At 34.5% G+C, this 19,268-nt stretch overlaps 1 protein-coding gene across 1 annotated transcript; it reads right to left on the bottom strand.

The window, feature by feature from the left end:
- Positions 1–16,090: 16,090 nt before the first annotated feature.
- Positions 16,091–16,447, bottom strand: LOC137622489 (uncharacterized). Its single transcript, XM_068353094.1, has one exon. The coding sequence runs from the start codon at positions 16,445–16,447 to the stop codon at positions 16,091–16,093; it is 357 nt and encodes a 118-aa protein (XP_068209195.1).
- Between the last annotated feature and the right edge of the window lie 2,821 nt (positions 16,448–19,268).

Raw genomic sequence — 19,268 nt, 5'->3', positions numbered from 1 at the left:
GATTCAGAAAAATTAGAAGTTGTAATGACCACATCTTTATTTCAAGAAGTACAGCAATGTGTAGAATGTAGGAATCCACTGTTGATGGCATTTGCAGACTATGAAAAAGCCTTTGATATTATGCACCAGCCAATTTTGTGGAGAGTCCTGCGATATTATGGAGTTCCTCTTGAATAGGTAATTTTGATTAAGTCTGTTCATGAGCATAGTAAGTGCAAGGTTAATGTTAGTGGAGTACTATCAAATGACTTTCTAGTGAACATCGGAGTACTCCAATGGATTGTGTTTTCACCCATGTTGTTTATCCTCCTAATGGATTTTGTAATGCATAGAACAGTTGGAGATGGTGAAGAAGGATTGGACTGGATTAGTTATAAGAATTAGCTGACATAGAATGTGCTGGTGACGCAGTCCTTATTAGCAGAACACCAGAGGATTTGCAATGTTTGCCTACCAGAATGCATGAAATATCTCTCTAGGTTGGACTTGAGATAAATATAAGAAAGACAGAGATGATGGAAACGGAGTAAGCAATGTAAGACTAAATATTATTGGAAGGAGAAAGGATTAATGCGGTAGAATAATTTAAATATTTAGGAACTATGATCTCTGATACAGGGTCTTTAGAATTGGAGTTTAATGAAAGATTAAAAAAAAAAACCAGACAATGGCTAGGTTAAACAGAAATATATGTAATCTATAAAAAATAACAATTCAACAGTAATAGCAAAAGTAAATCAACCTAAATTTAAATCGGAACTAGACCTTAGACTAACACAAAACGAACCTTCAGGAATAATACAATAACTTGTTTCAATAGAAATTAATATATTAAAATATTTAATTTTGACATTTAATGAAAAAAGTGGACACTTTGACGATATGGACAATAAACCAGAATTACACTTACATATGCGTATCTTTAACTCCTGAGACCTTTGGGCTCACACAAGATTACAGAACGGTTAATCAAAAAATAAATGCACTTCACTTTTTAACCAAATCACGCAGTGCCAGTCACGAAAAAAATAATTTTCCAATATAAACTGTACTTACAAATTCACTCCACCTCTTTCAAATCAAAATTACCAAATGCTTTAACAAAGACCATAAACTATAAACACCTTTGAGAGGAAACACTTAGTATCGGGATAGATGCTGGTGAGAACACTGCCGGACGTATTGCTCTGTTGGAATGTCAGGCTGGATCACTCCCTCCAAAGCCGTGACACACCCTTTTATGTTATCCTAATTCATTTTGGAATCTTCCAGGGGATTCCACCAATGCATTCTTGATGCACGTGCAGATCAGGTTGCCAACTTGGCAGTTTGAAGTAGGGCAATATCGTCGCCTGACGATGGCAACACACTCAACTAAATTCGCCCACTTCCTCTCCAATCATTGAAAACAAGAATATGTTTAGTCGACAAACGTCATGCAACTTTCACCTAGCGTTTCTACCTCGTTTGTATCATACTATACTTTTTAACAAGATAACATAAGACTTCATAACAAAGGTATGTGAAATAAGAATTTAATTCTTTAAAATAACGTAAATTTACATATACGGAACTGAATAAAAGTATAACTAAATGAATGAAGAAGGTCTTATGTAATTTACATACATTTACTTAATCCTACATGAGTGGGACCCACCTTACAAGCTGGATATACATCTCTTAAGTACACAAAGGAAATACTAGAATAAAATAATCTACTCTCATGTTAAACCAGCTTTGTAAGAAATATATATATATATATATATATATATATATATATATATATATATATATATATATATATATATATATATATATATATATGTAGATAGATAGATATATATATAGATACATGTATACAGAGAGAGAGAGAGAGAGAGAGAGAGAGAGAGAGAGAGAGAGAGAGAGAGAGAGAGACGTTATAATGCGTAATATGTAATTAAAAATTAGATGACGATTCCTGCATTTCTGAAGCGCTGCCTCAGAAATGTAATCTCAACATATATTTTGAAATACTGGATGAGAGTAACAAACATCTTGAACGCCCTCGCATGTCTCATTAGTTCACTTGAAACCTTCTCATTATGCTGATCTTAAGAGCTTCTTTGGTCGTTTATTGTTAGAATGCTAAGACCGTCAGAAGGTTTCCGATTAGGTATTAAAGTTGTATTCAAGAGTAAGTAGGCAATTGGAAATATAATATTTGTTTGTGAAACAGTATTTCATTTGTGTCAAACTCTCCCAAGACGAATGTTACTGTATTCATTATTGTATATATATATATATATATATATATATATATATATATATATATATATATATATATATATATATATATATATATATAGATAGATTCATATATATATATATATATATTTATATATATATATATATATATATATATATATATATATATATATACATATATATATATATACATATATATTTCTTTTCTGTCACACTTAGTGCGGAGAGGGAGTAGTCATTCCCTGGTAAGAGGGGGAGACCCTAGATGTACACGCGAAAACAACACTCTAACACAAATTGCAGAACCAGCGGCTTGTAGTTAGGAAAAGGGTAGAGGGTGGGAAGGATTGAATCTGTGCGTGCGTGTATGTGTGTACATACATATATATATATATATATATATATATATATATATATATATATATATATATATATATATATATATATATATATATATATATATATATATATATATATATATATAGGGAAGATCAAGTTTAATCTGCATCTGTTTTTTATTGATTTATTATTACAATGTTTATCCAAGTTGTCTGACTAATCTTATTCCTTTCAATACCTCCAGAAGGAACTTTTATACAGAACATCGGTTTTAGCATATAAAAAGTTAAAAAAACATCAAATAATAACGCACTAAGGTACAAATTATAGAGAGAAATACTTGATAAAATCATGTGTAAAATTACTTTTATATGTTTATTTACAATTTCGATTGCTGCATAAACCATTAGCAAATAACAAGTAAACAAACACAATTTTAATTACAGGATAAACAAGTGAGCAAGTCCTGAACGCGGACATGGTCCTCGTAGAGGACATACCTCCGCCAAGGTGACCTAGAGCGCCATATGTCCTAGAATCATGAATTGATGTGACTTCGACTTTCAAGTAACGTTTGACCTTTAATTTAGCTTAACCATTCAATGGCCTTGGCAGTTACCTGACACTGAGGTTGAAGGACTTTTGACTGTTTGTGTGTTGGTAGCATTGGGAAGCTCTTGTGGGTGTGTTCGATTTTATTTTTTTTTGACGTGATGATGGCATTGACGCGAGAGTCGAACATATGAATTAATAATGAGCAATAGTAATAATATGTCGTTGGGTGATGTATAGAAAACAAATACGAATGTATGCTTTGCACGTTTATTAGAGCAAAATTAGAAATGAGTCAAATGACATGTGTACATAAATATATATGAACAGATGATCGAACATAGGAATACAAAAAAGACAATAGTGACCTTGATATACAAGATATTTACCCTCAAGTGACCTTGACCTTAATGTGACTTTGACCTTCACATGACCTTGACCTTCACGTGACCTTCAAGTGACCTTGACCTTCACGTGACCTTGACCTTCACATGACCTTGGCTTCAAGTGACCTTGATCTTCAAATGTACTTGACCTTCACGTGACCTTGACCTTCAGGTGACCTTGACCTTCACGTGACCTTGACCTTCACGTGACCTTGACCTTCAAGTGACCTGCTTGACTTTTGACCTTCAAGTGATCTTTGTTCATTTGCCACTGATACTTAATATGACATTGATATAATGCACCAATATGACCTTGACCTTTGACCTTTATAAATTTGAACATCACCCATGGGTTGCGCCTGGACTAGGACTTCCCTGTTGGCTTATGCAAAAGTCAGTGCTTTATTTCTGTCTCTTGATATGGCCACTTATGTCATAGTGACACCAGTGACCCCTGTGACCTTGACCTTGGGGTGACCTTGACCAAAATTTAATCAGTTCTTCCATACACATTGGGGAACTACTTGGCCAAGTTTGAAGTGATTCCGTGTAGAAATGTGGCCTCTACGTTGTCCACAGACAGACAGACAAACAGAGAAACAAACAAACAAACAAACAAACAAACCGAACCGAAAACATAACCTCCGCCGCTTGGCGGAGGTAATTACGATAACAACAACCATAACAAATGCAGATGTTTCTAGTATACTGCAGGACATAGGCCTGAGACGTGTCCTTATTCATGGATTGGGCTTGGTCATAATATCCCCTCATATGGGTGGCCCTTACTAATACAGATTCGCTTCTCATTGTGATACACAAACCCTTTCACCGCGTTAAAATTACAGTAAGTCTAACCATCATCTAAATGAAAAATTAGTGTTACATATATATATATATATAGATAATCTAAACAAATGATGTCAAGGACACAGGATGTCAAAGTTCATAGTGATCTCGAAAATCTAATTTCCTTCAAATTTGAATCTACTAATCATCAAAACTATGCATCTGCACTACTTTTATACAGTTATATTTTCGCCACCAAAAAATTAAGATTTGGGTTTTGGTTAGTTTAAGAAATCGATTTCGACCTTTTGGGTAACTGTGACCTTGAACATTACACTTTGAGGGCCAAATTTTAATAGGATCTATTGTGTACCATAGAATTTTTTTTCCAGAAACTTTCATGTAAATCGGTCTAAAAATTCCATCTGGGTCCAAAAGATGACCTTGAGAAGTCTAAAGACATTTTTCTCTGTTTTGGTTCCGGAGCAAAGTTTGTTGACATGTCAGAGTCAGTGATGAAGAAGAGGAGAGACAGCAGTAGCTTACGTTGAAGGGATGTTGCAGTTTTGAAAGTGGAGGAGCAGTAATGGGAGGAAGAGGAGGGGAGAAGAGGTGATGGCATAAGTGAGGATCCACCATGATTTGTGGTAAGGAGTGAAATAAGAAAATGCGAAAGGAAATATTGATGTTGAAGTGGTGGATGGCAGAGATAGTCCAATATCTGTTTGTGTATAAAACTCAGAGATAGGGACAGAAATACTTGCTTGGGCGATAACTGACTCAGAGAGAGAGAGAGAGAGAGAGAGAGAGAGAGAGAGAGAGAGAGAGAGAGAGAGAGAGAGAGAGAGAGAGAAGCCTATGCTCGTTAACTGTTCTTTCAAAAGGAAGAATGCTATCATCTGATAAAAGAATGCATTAAAAAAAAAAGGTATTCAACGAAATGTAAAGAAGAAGTGGCTTAAAAGTCTTTGTCATTCTTCTTTGGACTTTTGTAATCTTGCAACATCTGGTATAACAGCAAAAGGGAGTTTCCCATTATTTTCTGTTATTAAAGAAATACAGATAAAAAGAAAAAAAGGAAAAATAATAATAATTCATGCAGAGCACTTGAAAACATATTTCTCTCATATAATAATATTTTGCATAAATTCCCAAAATCCTTAAGATTTATGCTTAGGATTGGCGTTTCTTCCTTTCAGTAAAATAATCATTTTCCATTATGTAATTGGATTAATTTATCCTAGAGTTTTAGTTAAGAATTATTACAACAGTGAAATACTTCCCTTTGATATAAATGGTTTTTTATATTTTCCCTTACCATGGTGGAAAAACTTGTGCATCGCCATGATCAGCAAAGCTGTGCTAATCAGAGCTACGCATACTAGGTTGATTTGATGAGAGCGATCCAACAAGTCTCCCACCATCACCAACTCACTGTAGCCATGGCGGTGTTGAAAGTTAGCCAGTCCCAAGACATGAATAAGAATATGTGTGAGGCCTCTGTCCGTCAGTGGACTAGAGAATGCTGCATTTGTAGTTATTGTTGGATATATATATATATATATATATATATATATATATATATATATATATATATATATATATATATATATATATATATATATATATACATATATATATGTATATTTATATATACATATATATATATATATATATATATATATATATATATATATATGTGTGTGTGTGTGTGTGTGTGTGTATGTGTGTGTGTGTGTATAATGTTATCATAGATATGCTAAATCCATTGTTATGCATAATTCCTAGTCAATTTGCATCCTAACAGATACTTCAGTTATATGCATAATCATTGCACAATTCCAGTTAATGATAATAATTCTTAATCCTATCAATTTTGCAATATAACGATTATAAACAGCGTAAGAAAACTAATTACCTGTTATTAACTCAAAGTGTCAATAATGACTTACGTCATAACTCTAAGCATTTAGATGGTAACGGCAAGATACAATATTAGGTAAATGATATCTTTATTCTTGTCGAGACAAGAACTCGTAGTTTCAAGGAATGGAGGAAAGGAATCAGTGGTTTTATACGTCCATCGTGAAGAATGGAGAAATAAAGCAAGCAAAGCACATGGCTTGATGCAGAGAGAGGAATACGACACAATTCTCACTCAATTAATTGTACTGGAAATGGGCAATTTTAAAAAAGCTGCTTAAAATGTATGATGTATTGAAAATAACATTGGAGGGACAACAGGGAAAGGGGCGTGTGCCTTCGTTACGGTTGAAGCAAAGATTTATTTGAAATCCACCTATTTATTTATATAGCAAATGAACTCTTTGGGCGAAACTTTTTATTTAATATAACAAAATGAAAGTTAATATTTGCAAACATAAATATATATATATATATATATATATATATATATATATATATATATATATATATATATATATATATATATATATATATATATATATATATATGTGTGTGTGTGACTGTTAAAATGAAACACTAGTAATACAAAAAGTGTAAAAATAAAGAAAAACAAAACTAGCTAGGGATTTATAGAGGATAGGCGAACAGAAGGGTGGTGGTAGTATATACTTAAAGATGAAATAGTTACTGAAGCAAACGACCATGGATTCCGCAGGCCTTTACCTTCCTGCAATATGGGGGATAGGTACAAGTCTATAATCTTAGGTATTGTGAATATTTACTGCAATTGTTCAGTTATTTTAAAGAATAACCCAGTTTATAACTGTTATGCAAAATAACAAAGATTTTTAGAAAATATGCATATTTTTTGTCAGTGTTATATATATTAGCTGAAGTATCGGTTAGTATACAAATTTACTTGGGATTATGCATATTGGGGGTCGAAGAGACTCTTTAGCTATGGTAAGCGGCTTTTCCAGAAGGACACTCCAAAGTCAAACCATTGCTCTCTAGTCTTAGGTAGTGCCATAGCCTCTGTATGAAGGTATTCCGCTGTCTTGGGTTAATTCTCTTGCTTGAGGGTTCACTCGGGCCCACTAGTCTATTTTATTTCCCTTCCTATTGTGTTGTTAAAGTTTTTAAATTCTGTATAGGACATATTTATTTTAATGTTACTGTTCTTAAAATATTTAATTTTTCCTTTTATCCTTTCCTCACTGGGCTATTTTTTCATGTTGGAGCCACTTGGCTTATAGCCTCCTGATTGTCCAACTAGGGCTGTAGCTTAGCAAGTGGTAATAATAATAATAATAATAATAATAATAATAATAATGATAATAATAATAATAATAATAACGGATCTCGTATTTTTTCGGTAACATATAACTCCTCAAGTAAATTCAACTTTGGAACATATGTTTTCCAGGAGGAACCTCAGAGAAGAAAGAAATTTCCAAGGGAGAAAAAAAGTGGTGGCGCCGAGTGCCATTTTTGAGTCAAGAGTTTAGGAATGAGGTTGTCATATGATACTAATGGGGGGAATGGGGAGGGAGGGGGTGGTAAGGGAGATCCGAGCCTAAAAACAAGTAAGATTGCATGATGTTAATGACACAACTTACGAGTAAGTTGTTGAATGTTTATAGTTTTGATAATTAATCATTGGGTGTTTTGCGAAGTTGATTGCAGAAAGATTTTCACCTTCAGAAAAAGCAGCATTGGCGTAGGTAGAGGAGAAAAGGACCCTCTCTGAAAATGTGCCCTCCTCCTGCCTTCCAAGAGAGTGGATGCCTCACAAGAAATGTCAGAAATTAAAGATACGAAATTATATATTTAAAATTACCGCTGACTCACCAGGGTAAGGGGGAGGGAGACCTCATTACTAGCTCATCCACCAGGACCTATAATCCTTTGATACGCTCTACAAAGCTGATTGAAAATAAAGGCTGGTTATCATATTCTTTCAATATTATCAATATTTTACTTCCATTGATTTAGGAACCTAACATTATTACCACCGATTTTTAATTCATTTTGTAAAGTATTTCATTAGGTAGCAAATTTAAACTATCTACAATATATGATGCTCACAATTGCCAGGAGGCTAATGAATGAATTATACCAGTATGCATTTTTTGAAGAAACGAGATGAATTAAATTGTTTATCAAAGTGATTCCTTTACATCTGATCAAAAGAAAAAACGCTAAACAAATTACGATAGTTTCTTTTGTGAAAACTCCCTACGTACATGTGTGCTTTGAAATGATCAATAGCGAAAGGTTACGTTTTGTTTTAGAGACTTTAGAAAGGGGAAGTGAAGAGGATCGACTGATATAGAGATTGATCGGCGCTATCAAGATGGGTAGAGAGAGAGAGAGAGAGAGAGAGAGAGAGAGAGAGAGAGAGAGAGAGAGAGAGAGAGAGAGAGAGAGAGAGAGAGAGAGAGAGGTTTAAATAATATTTGATGATCTTGTGAACTATTTTCATTATACCCAGAGAAAAAAAAAACGTTTCCCAAAGTAATCTTTCATAGAATCAGAATAAGAAGGCATAACAGAAACTTCCTGACTACTGTGTCTTTATCTATGCAAATCAATACTATTATTATGCCCCAATAACGTTCCTTTCTTCACCTCATAATGGCCCAATGAAACTGAAGTGTTATGGCCCAGAGGATTGGTTAAAAACACTTTAATGGCTGAAGATTAAACTCCTGGAGGCTCAGAATCTCATTATCTGATGAATGAAAAGGTTTTAGGTGAAAAGGGCATATTCACACTCATAATTTCGTTTGAAAAAAAAAATACATCGTCGTTAACAGACACTTTTTTGTTTAAGGATATCTGGACGGATTATTCTTTGGGTTCGGAAAAGATTTTGTTCTTATCTACTACGAGTTATTGTTACGAAAGAAAATATTTCCTTTTCTAGCGGTAAAACAGAAGAAAACCTTCCACCTTCTCAAATGAAGTAAACGAATGAGGGTGGAAAACGATATTTGTAAAATACGTTTGTGGTTATTGACTTCATTGCTTGTAGTAAAGAGAGATATTCCTCTTAAACTGAGAAAAATTGGGATAGTTTTGAGATTCTGACAGATTTTAAAATAACTAGAAATTGAGTTCTTTTGAAGTGCTTCATTTCATTTAAAACTCATATACTTTTATTTTGCATTGTATTTTCATATACTGCAGTAAATTATGATGGTCTAAATTATTGATTCAGATTTTACGCATATACATCCATATATATCTATTTTTCTGCGTACGCTTTTCCCCAATTTTGATGGGGATGTCGCCAGAAACATACTGATTTCCGACATCTGGTTTCTCAGTAATTATTATAGAGTGCAGTCGGCCCAACTTTGAACCTCGGAAAATGGAGGAGGGGATTATTCCAAAGAAAGGATGTCATAAACCCCAAAATCAACTCCAACTCCTCTTAAAAAGGGGTTGAGGGCGAATCATTCAGTGGATGGGAGTTCACATCCTCAGTCAACAATATCTTAAAAAAGGGAGAAAAAATCTATTGATTTTTTTCGTTGCCTTTTACGGTGACATGAATTCATATTAATATTTTCATGTTATTTTTATTTATTTTTGTTCCCTTTGTTCGTTTATTTCTTTCCCGGTCCCTCAACAGAGATGTAAATTGATAAGAAATTTCTTTTTCATAACAGCATTTTGTATCTTGACTTATTTTCATTTAAGCATTGGGATGTTTTCTAATATTTATTACTACTTGATTAATTTCACATATAACCATAAATTCTTGATAGATAAATCTTACAATTTTCCCATCATATTAGTCTCTTTATTTTTTTTATATATATCTAAGAATATTATTATGCATTGATAAGTTAATTATATATATATATTTCTAGATTCGTGCAAAAGAAAACCTTACATAAACTCTCACTGTATATATTCATTAACTTTACCATACAACCGTAATTTCATGGTAAATGATCCTTACTCGTTTTTTTTTTTTTTTTTTTTTTTTTTTTCATAACTTGGTGTCCTGTTGCAACATATCTACATAAAAATTTTGCAAGATTTCTTAAAACCAGGGACTGGTTCCCCGATCTTTCATCATCTATTATTCCTCTCCCTCCATATCCAATTACTCGGTAAACCCATTTTCGCACTTCTAACTTGATGCTGCATCTCCTGAACAACTTCTCGCATTCACCCAAGCCGTTGTCACAATGACAAAACCATTAGACTTTCACTAAAGCGAGGACTCGTTTACGAGTCAGGTGGCATTTTACGACAAGCAGAATCTCTCTCTCTCTCTCTCTCTCTCTCTCTCTCTCTCTCTCTCTCTCTCTCAATACAGCCATTCCCTTGCCTAAAATGATTGTAGAAGAATGCTTAACTTCCACATTTTTATCACAGGTATTATAGACAAAATTTTATTGTGGTCCTTGGCACAACAAACTGACTACCGCTGCCTGTATGTAGAGCCCTATCAAGCAATAACTCATTTAACGGTTTCACTGGTGGAAACGTCCATACCTGTCGTTCTGCTTTAAGGGAGATTGAGTCCCTCTTAAACTTGATAGTTTCTACAAGTGACTTCACTCATCATCTTGTGAGCTAAGGATGAGGTGTTTGGGGAACCCTTTAAGTCTGCGTGCTGAATCATCAGTAGCTAGGGTGGGGAAGGGGTTGTGAGCTGATCATATGGACATATGGTCATTCTTTACGGCATTTCCACTGTTCCAGGTCTCTGCCTTTCTTCAGGAACCTTTAAACCTTTAAAGTAAGTCTTTTCTAGTTCAATAATTGACCCTAACAATATTCCGTAAAAGAGAGAGAGAGAGAGAGAGAGAGAGAGAGAGAGAGAGAGAGAGAGAGAGAGAGAGAGAGAGAGAGAGAGAGAGAGAGAGCATTACATTGATGTCTTCAGAATTTCAATGAAAGTTTTATCATTGCATGAAAGTAATGCTAATGTTGCTATTATGAGGCAAACTCAGACCCGATAAGCAGACTGTATGATGAATAATATTCATTAATAACCACAATGTCAAAAGTACCCTTCATGTTACTATTCGCCTAAATTTTATTATTATATCCTCATATACTGAATTAAATGTTATTACTTAGTTGATTTATTTTAGTATATTTTTTTAGTTTTTTCATTCAATACATTATTTTTTTTAGAGATAATTAAAGACAGAGACGAGAGTAGACTCATACAAAATTGCATTCATTGATATCCACACTGTTAAACTGGTTATCATGTTAATATTTACCTAAATGTAGTCAGTCTATTCTCATATGATAATTTAATTTTCTACTACTTGCACCAGTCTTTGTATTTTCATATATATATTTTTTTTATCAACTACACTCTTCTTTAATAATGATACTCTTCTACTCCAGACACTATTAAAGAGTCAAAGTTCTTCTGTTTTAAATTTCCATAAGCCACATGCCTTCTGCGGATTGCATCTTCCATAAGAATATAATGAAATAGGTACGAGAAAGTGATAAGTCTGCTCCACATCATGACCAAGGGTTGTGTGGTATGTGGTATGTGGTAGATGAAGGATATCAACCATAGAGAGAGAGAGAGAGAGAGAGAGAGAGAGAGAGAGAGAGAGAGAGAGAGAGAGAGAGAGAGAGAGCACGTACAATAGATAGAGCATTAGAGTTACAAGGACTCTTGGTGTATTAAAGACATTTTAGTCCAGCCACCCATTGTGATACTATCTCTAGATAATTATTTGGTCCTTTCACTGGTTAGACAATGATACATTGGATACCTCTCTCTGGTTACGGCTCATTTTTTCGTTCCCAATTCATACACAGGATAGACTTGCCTATTCTTTACTCATTCTCGTCTTTCCTTATACTCTCGACCACATTAAGATTACCAAAAAAATTATTTTTTACTTAAGAGGCTAATTACTGTCCTATGATTGTTCAGTGGCTACTTTCCTCTTGGTGAGGGTAGAAGTGACTCTTTAGCTATGGTAAGCAACGCTTCTAGGAGAACGACATTCCAAAATTAAACCATCGTTCTTTAGTCTTGGGTAGTGTCATAGCCTCTGTACCATAGTCTTCCACTGACATAGGTTAGAGTTCTCGTGCTTAAGGGTAAAATCTGACACACTATTCTATCCTATTTTTTTTATTCCTTTTTTTTCTTTTTTCTTTTTTAAATGGGGTGTTGGGCAGGCTTAATAGAAGGGCCATGTTTGCCAGGTGGTTTATCAAGAGGTTATCTTTTCCTTATCTGTTTCTTTTTTTCTTTTCAAAACCATCCTTACTGTCCTCCCGTTAGTCGAAGTGGCTATCTTAGACGTTATTTAGCCTTGCATTATGTATCTGTTCCTCCATGTTGACCAGTTTTTCCGACTTTTTTTCTATTGTCCATGGGTTTTTTTCAATCACTTTACTTATATTTCTGTACATATTATTTTTGTTATCATTCTTTATAATTTAGTTTTAAGTATAAAGTATTTTTTTTTAATTCCATTAATTCTTATGCTGTCTGGAGACAGTGAAAAAAATCAGGGACTAGTACGTCCTAGATTCCGTCAATTTCGTGAACTGTATTGCAGTATTCGTGGTGTTACTGCAAATATTCAAGACCTTTCAGCTATGTTCAGATAGCATGATATTTTTTTGTGCTCAGAAACTTTGGTTTCAAATATGAGGTTCTCATCTGAGCTCCTTTTAACTGGTTTTAGGAAGCCAATAATTTTGAAACGGGATGCCATTCCTAGGGCCAGGGGAATGGTAGTGTATATTAGGGCTGAGTATCATGCTTCTTTTAAGTCCTTTTATGAATGTGAATGTCTTGAGATTCAGGTAATAAAAGTTTGTGGCAGGCATAACAGTTTTTATTTGTGTTCGCTCTACCGGAATCCAGACATGGATGATTCCATCTTCGGCTGTCTTCTTACCATTATGGCTAAGATACAAGAAGATACTAAGGCCTCTTTTGCCTTTGTTGGTGATTTCAATGTTTACCATAGGGAGTGATTAATTATGTTTCTCCTACTTTAGATTGCTGTGAGAAAAACATAAGTGAAGGTACTCAGGTCCAGTAACTGCTTGGACCTCGTATACACCGACTCCCCTGGCGTTATAACAAATAAGGACGACTATCCAGTTTGGGGCATCTGATCATGCCTTGATTTCATTAGTAGTGAAAACTGAGCGGCCTTCCCCTGATTTACTATATTCATGTAAGATTTATATGTAATCTCAAGCAGATTAGGATGGGATTTTGAGTGATCTTTTGGTCTTGAATTAGTCACAATTGCAAAGAAGTGTTGATCCTGTTGTCTCTTTGAATGGGAATCTAGTTAACATAATTGATAGGCATATCCCTTCTCATGTGCTAGGTTATCGAGTGAAGGACAAACCATGGTTCAATGGGGATTCTAAACATGCTTTTTTGTCGGCCTCTCATCTTTGGAAAGGTAACAGATCAGATTTGACTTGGAATAACTAAATTCAGCTTAGAGATTTTGATCAGAGAGTTTATGTTTCAACTGAGAAGGAATACAATTTAACCATAAAAGAAACCCTTTCTGGTACAACCCAGGAACATGAGTGGTGGGCTACCCTTAAATCTGCACTCTATGGTGTAGATGCAACAATTCGTCTTTTGCTTAAACCAGAAGGCTCTGCAACTTACTATCCAAAGGAAAAGGCAACTCTTTTGGCAAATGTGTTTCACAGTAAGCAGAGTAATGAGAAACTTGATCTACCTCATTCTTATTTTCCTGAGGCTAAGCTAACTAGTTTAGCTTTTTTTTTCTCATGAAATTAAAGCTCTTTTGATGAACCTTGATGAATATGGAGGTGTAGATCCAAATGGTATTTTTTCTTTATTTTTTTGTAAAGACTACAGATATCTTAGCTCCTAAGTTATCTGTTCTCATGTGCAAGATAGCAAGAAGAGGAGCTTTTAGCAATTGTTGGAAAATTGGTAATGTTACTCAACCATGTAAATGTGTATATAGTAGCTCAATTCCAGTTGATTAAAGCCCAATTTCTATAAATCCAGTTGATTAAAGCCCAGTTTCTATAAATCCCATATATCTAAAGTGTATGAGCGTCTTATGGCAAAACGTCTCAATAGGTTTGCTGAAGGTAATCATCTGTACCCTAGTTTACAATTTGGTTTTCGTAAAGGTCATGGAGCATGTGTTGCAGTTTTTACAATGTAATTCTGTACAAAGATCCCTTGATTGTGGTCAAGGAGTTCGTATGATTGGGCTTGATTTTAGTTCTGCCTTCGACTGTGTTAATTATGAGGCCCTAGTTTTCAAACAAAAAAAGTTGGGAGTGTGTGTGTCTTTTCTTACAATCATTATTAACTTCTATAGTAACAGATCACAAATAGCTGTTGTTGATGGGCACCAGAGTGATTATAGGAATGTGATATCTGGTGTTCTTCAACGTAGTGGTCTTCGTCCATTACTTTTCATACTAATACTGTACACATAGCATGTGGTTCGACCCAGAAAACAACCTTTTTGCATATGGAGATGATGCTTCACTCTTTGCATCAATTACATCTCCTCGAAATAGATCTGTGGTTGCTGAATCTCCATGGTCAAGAGAAAAAAGAAAAAAAAAAAAAACACGTCTTCTTGTCTTGATTGAATTTTCCAAGTGATCTTTTATTACGTCACCAAAGTACAAGTTACCTTGTTACCTCATAAGGATACACAGCGGCACCATCTAGCAGCATATAAATATACAATACATATATGCGATCGTTCCAACACACCCACTTGATCGCATATTACACCATATTATAACATATATATCTACAAGACACTCTTTGAAAAATTATAAATTACAGAATATGAATCTTATTAAGGTCACTGAACAAAATAATTTGACTTTCGTGCATTCATATTAGTTCCAGCCCAAAACAGATTTTTTGATTTTATCCAATTTAAATTTTGTAGTTGATTTAGTAAACATTTCTCCTACCATTTCATCTGTAGGACAATATTTGAGAAGATTTTTTCCCTCAAGTATTTCAGTGCGAATGAAATGATACTTAATATCAATATATTTTGATCTTTGACGTTTTACAGGATTTTTGAATAATGCAATTGTACCTTGGTTATCCTCATAAATAAGAACGATTCAAACCAACATGCTAAATCTAAATCATTCAAAAGTTGCCTAAGATACAAGCCTTCCTGTATAGCCGCTGCCAATGAAATGTATTCTGCCTCACATGTTGAGAAAGCTATAGTGTCAAAAAAGTAACCAACAATAGCTTTCTCAACATGTGAGGCTGAATTCATTTCATTGGCTGCGGCCATTCAGGAAGGCTACTATAGCTTTCTCAACATGTGAGGCAGAATACATTTCATTGGCAGCGGCTATTCAGGAAGGCTTGTATCTTAGGCAACTTTTGAATGATTTAGATTTAGCATGTTGGTTTGAATCGTTCTTATTTATGAGGATAACCAAGGTACAATTGCATTATCCAAAAATCCTGTAAAACGTCAAAGATCAAAATATATTGATATTAAGTATCATTTCATTCGCACTGAAATAGATGAGGGAAAAATTCTTCTCAAATATTGTCCTACAGATGACGCTTTTCAACTTTATGCCTCTTTAGTTACCACATTGCTAGATACATCCCTTCCCCTTATGGATGGGGATGATTAGGGTTTTCCATTTCTCTGGCATCCTTTCCTGATTGAAGATGTTTTGCATTAGGTCCCACAATATATCTATGCCTTCCTCTCAAAAAACTTTTCCATAAGATCCTGTCTTGCAGCTTTACTATTTTTCATCTTCTTTACTGCTTGTTCTACTTCTCTTCTGCTCACTCCTATGGTAACTGCCTCGTTTGGGAGTCAATCTTCAAAGACTGTTCTTGGGTTCTCCTCATTATATTGGCCTTCAAAATAAGTTTCCCACCTTTTATTTTCATTCTCTTCTGATAGAGCTAAACCATTGCTATCTTTTATTTGCCTTATATGCGTCAGGTCTTTAGATGCAGCATCTCGGGCCTTGGCAATTTGTAATATTTTCTTCTCTCCTTCTGGTGTTTCCATCTTTTTATAGACTTCATTTAATGTCTCTGCCTTCGTCTTTGCCACTGCTCTTCTTGCTTCTTTCTCTGCCTGCTTATAGTTTTCTTTATCCTTCTCTTGTCCAGATAGAGCTGCCTTCTTCTTGGCCTCTTTCTTGGTTTTTAACCGTTCTTGCATTTCATCATTCCACCACCACGATTCTTTATCCTTTGCGGGTCTTCTTCCTTATGACTTTCCAAGTACTTCCCCACCGATCCTTAGAAACAATTTACTATTCTAGATCCACCATTTTCGTACATCCTCATGTAACCTCACTGCTTCCAGCACTCTTTCCTCAAACAAGGCTCTCTGTTCTGCATCTTCCAATTTCCACCACTTAATCTTTGGGTCCATTTTCGTCTTTTTACTTCTCCTACATTTCCTTAGTCTGCAATCAATTACCAATAACCTGTGTTGCGCTGCTACACTCTCCCCATTTGTCACCTTGCAATTGCTAACCTCCGTCAGAGGGTCTCTCTACTGGCCCTATTGGTTTTGGCTAATTTTTCATGGTCGGAAGCTTTTCTTGCCGCCAACCATCCCCATTTACACGGGATTGTGACCAGTACAAAGTTGAGGCTAGTTTGCCAAACCCCCCCCCCCCCCACCTCAGTGGCTCGGTTTCATGAGGCCCACATATTTTACCAATACTGAACACTCTGGCATGCAGCAAAATCGGTAAGACAATGGTTTAAAGACATTGAAATTCCCTGTTATGAAGACCTGCTGGGAAATACCACCAATGTAAATCCTGATTGGATGTTTATAGCACATACTAAAGAAGGCTTTGGAAGGCAAAACTGCCATTAGAGAGGAATGTGAAAATATATTTCCAGATATCATTAAAAATCGTACCCTAATCCTGATTGAATTGCTGAAGGAAGATAAGAGAAGGAATGGCAACCAAACAAAATTATGAACGGCATATAAATGTTTTTTTTTTTTTCTGCATTTTTACAACTGTTATATTAGGTGTTGCTCCAAAAGCTGACTGGCAACTGTACTTGGCCTGTTCCTTTGTAAAGTATATATCTATCTATCTATCTATCTATCTATCTATATATATATATATATATATATATATGTACATATATATATATATATATATATTGTGTGTGTGTGTGTGTGTGTGCGTGTTTGTGTGTGTGTGTTTGTGTGTGTGTGTGTGTGTGTGTGTGTGTAGAACTTACGGTCTATTAAATTTCTTATTCCTGATCTAGCTATTAATCTTTAGCACCGTCGTTCAATTAGTTCACTATGCATGTTGCATAAGATTTTTCATAACTCTGACCCTCCATTACATTCAGATCTCCCTGGACAATTCAATCATGTTCGTAATACTAAGCAGGCAGTTAATTCTAATAGCCAGGCCTTTTCCACCATGAGGCTTAATACTACATAGTATTCTAGAAGTTTTATTCCAGCTGTTACCAAGTTGTGGGATGATCTTCCTAATCGGGTAGTTGAATCAGTAGAACTTCGAAAGTTCAAAGTTGGAGCAAATGTTTTTATGTTGACCAGGCTGACATGAGTCTTTTTATTGTTTATATATGACATATTTGTTTTTGACGTTGTCAATAGTTTATATAAGACATATCTGTTTTGACGCTGTTACTGTTTTTAGAATGATATATTGTTAATTTATTCTCATCTTTTATTTAGTTCCTTATTTATATTCCTCACTGGGCTAATTTTCCCTATTGGAGCCCTTGGGCTTATAGCATCTTGCTTTTCCAACTAGTGTTGTAGCTTGGCTAGTAATAATAATAGTAATAATATCAATATATATACATATGTATATATATATATATACAGTATATATATAGATGTAGATAGATAGATAAATAAATATATATATATATATATATATATATATACAGTATATATATAGATAGATATATATATATATATATATATATTATGTATATATATATTTTATATATATACATATATATATATATATATATATATATAAATATAAATATTACAGAGAGAGAGAGAGAGAGAGAGAGAGAGAGAGAGAGAGAGTTAAATATTAGTATATACCACATAATATACCCTAATAACATAAAGGGAAGGACGTAAGTATACAGGCAAGACATAACTTATGAACATTTTGGAACCAAGCCTCGAACACCATTAATGTGGACTACCGGAATTTCATTTTAAAACAGAATTTGTAGACTTACTGTGCACCAGACTACAACAGTGGCTGAGGAAGCCATTCGTTATCGGAATGAAAGCTTAGAAGGAGAATTGCCAGAGTAAAATGAGACTGGACATTTATTTATAAGAACGTAATTGAGTTAGTTTTAAAGGCGAAATGGCCTAATTGTGTGCAATGCTTTCGTGGTGATTGAATGGAAGCATTATTTGTCATAGAAATGCTTCCGAAATTCTCTAAACCTGATATCCTTTCAGAAATATTTTTCCATTCTGGAAAATGTCTACTTCCAGATCTTAGACAGACATGGCAGTGGCTTACATGTAAGAGCCCAGAGAGAGAGAGAGAGAGAGAGAGAGAGAGAGAGAGAACTGTTAAATATCGTGATATATTTATGTAAATAAATACTATATATGTATATATATATATATATATATATATATTTATATATATATATATATATATATATGGTATCAGGACAACTGCCCCCCGGACAACTGCCCCCTGACATCTGCCCCCGGGACAACTGCCCCCGTAGGACAACTGCCCCCGTAGGACAATTGCCCCCGGGACAATTGCCCTTGTAAAACCACTGGACAATGGTGTAAAAAATAAAAATACATAATAACTATTAAAACTAATGTTTTATTATTGTTAATAAAAAATACATGATTTAAAAAATACATGTTTTAAAAAGATAACATTATATACTAAAATTTGTACATAGATGGGTTGCAGAAATATTGAAAAAGGGATTTGAATGCTAGAATTTTAAATTGTGGGCTATGTATCCCA

This window comes from Palaemon carinicauda, chromosome 29, assembly GCF_036898095.1.
Source record: "Palaemon carinicauda isolate YSFRI2023 chromosome 29, ASM3689809v2, whole genome shotgun sequence".
NCBI classification, from domain to species: domain Eukaryota; kingdom Metazoa; phylum Arthropoda; class Malacostraca; order Decapoda; family Palaemonidae; genus Palaemon; species Palaemon carinicauda.
Note: the sequence above shows the minus strand (reverse complement) of the source record. Positions and strands in the feature narration are given on the sequence as shown.

Bases quoted from the DNA above. Each gene is read 5' to 3' on its own strand.
- LOC137622489 (XM_068353094.1), bottom strand. From the start codon at position 16,447: ATGCAAGAACGGTTAAAAACCAAGAAAGAGGCCAAGAAGAAGGCAGCT.